This window comes from Fonticula alba (assembly GCF_000388065.1).
Source record: "Fonticula alba strain ATCC 38817 unplaced genomic scaffold supercont2.15, whole genome shotgun sequence".
NCBI classification, from domain to species: Eukaryota; order Rotosphaerida; family Fonticulaceae; genus Fonticula; species Fonticula alba.
In genome coordinates, this window is record NW_009242985.1 from 128,354 (window position 1) to 130,281 (window position 1,928).

The 1,928-nt window shown below is 71.2% G+C and overlaps 1 protein-coding gene across 1 annotated transcript in view; it reads left to right on the plus strand.

Moving 5' to 3' along the window:
* Window positions 1-1,928, plus strand: part of H696_05904 (hypothetical protein) — a gene marked incomplete at both ends in the record, with an annotated part of 8,796 nt that overhangs the window by 5,876 nt on the left and 992 nt on the right. The window contains 2 exons of the mRNA XM_009499680.1: window positions 130-1,518; window positions 1,707-1,779. Of these exons, the coding sequence (XP_009497955.1) occupies window positions 130-1,518; window positions 1,707-1,779 (1,462 nt within the window). The remainder of the gene's footprint in view (window positions 1-129; window positions 1,519-1,706; window positions 1,780-1,928) is intronic.

The following is a 1,928-nucleotide window of genomic DNA, read 5'->3' on the forward strand; positions in this document are numbered from 1 at the left end:
ACACACACACACACATGCGAAACGAGGGCGCCGGTCCCATCAACCACACTGCTCGCACCATTCTGATGCCGGACATCCTCCCCCGCGCTCCCCCTCTCCTTCCCTCGCGCCCCTGCGGACCTCCGGCAGAGTCCCCATCCCCCGGCTGGAGACCGGCAATCCCAACATCATGCGACCGCTCCTGTACCAGAAGCTGCAAATGCTGAACCACTGCATGAAGCGCTTCCATGACCGCCAGCACCTGCTGGCGCAGTATCACCAGGAGACCGGGCCGGTGGGTGGCCCATCGTCGCCGGCCGCGGGGCAGTCGCCGCCGATGCCGCGGCCGATGTCACCGGCGCCGCCGATGTCCGCCCCCCTGAGCCCGGGTCCCCATGGCGAGGGCACCCTGGCCATCCTGCCGGCTGATGATGCGGTCCTCGACTCGTACGACGCCCGAGACTGGGATGACTGCTTTGCCGAGAGCCTGCCCCCTGGCGGCACGGTCGGTCCTCCCCTTGCCGCCAGGGGGGCCAAGACCATGTCCCCCGGTCCGGGGCTCGGCCAGGCGTCGCCGGCGCCGGGTGGCGGCCCCCCGGCCGACCGGGCCTCCTGGCGGCCCACCTCCGCCGAAATGGCCAACAAGCAGGCGGATCCCCCGGCGGCCGGGGCCGGGCGTCGGCCACATTCGGCCGGGGCCGGGCTCCCCCCGCAGCCGGGGCTCCCCTGGCCGGCGCCGGCGTCCCCGGTGGCGGCTTTGATCGTGGCCCCGGCCATCCGGCCGACGGCGGTGTTTTCCTCCGAGGCCGAGGCCGAGGCCGAGGTCGGTGCGCGGCCGCTTGGCCGCCACCGGGCCCACCCCTCGCTGCGCCTGCTCCTGCACCCGGACCGGCCGGTCTTCGTGCCCTTCACCCAGGAGGTGGAGGCTCTGACCGAGGACCAGCTGGCCAGTCAGCAGATGGACTTCGAGCAGCTGGGGTCCTCGTCCGACGCCTCGGCCCAGCGTGCCCAGATGCAGTCGCGCTGGCTGCTGTCCGACATGCAGGCATTCAAGGCCGCCAATCCGGGCTGCCGGCTGGAGGACTTCATCCGGTGGCACTCGCCGGCCGACTGGGCCGCCACCCCGGAGGGAGTCGGCCTGACGCCGGCCGAGGCGACGGGCACCGGGCCTTCGCCGACGCCGTCCTCGGCCTCCTCGCCGACTGTCGCCTCTCCCGCTCCTCCCCATGCGTCCGCCTCTCCTCCTCTTTCTCCTCCTGCCCCCCCTCCTCGCCAACCCGCCCGGTCCCCCGGGACCCGGCCATCACACGCCGAGCACCATCCCGAGCCCGAGCCCGGGCCCGGGCCCGGCCCGGTGCCCAATGCCCTGGGCTACCTGTCCCGGCGCTTCCGCGGCCCGAACAACTTCTGGTGCCGGCTGTGGTCCGAGGCCCGGCCGGTGCCGGTGGCCGAGCAGGAGCCCCTCTTCGATGTGGACCACCATGCCGGCGTGGTCTTCGCCTATCTCGAGGGAATCAGCGAGATTGATCTTCTGTCCGAGTGCGTGCCCTGCCTCTCCGTGCTGCCTTTCCGTTGTTTGCCCGGGGGGGGGCAAGGCCCATGCCCTCCTCGCATGATGATCGCCATTCCCCTGCTCCGGGCGCTTGCGCATGCATTTGCTCACATGTTTCGTGCATGCACACACACACACACACACACACACACACACACACACACACACTTCCCAGACTCCTGCCCTATGTCTTCTTGTCGTGTGCACACTCCCTGCGCCTGGCCGCCCAGCGCATGGGCATCCCCTCGGTATCGAGTGCGGTGGACTCCCTCTCTTCGGCGCTGGCTGCCCTCTCCTGGCAACAATACGCCGAGTGCGTGCTCGCCCCGGCCGCGCCGCCTGCACACAGCAGGGCGGACCTCTCGCCGAAGCCACCTGTGCCATACTGCCGGCCCCC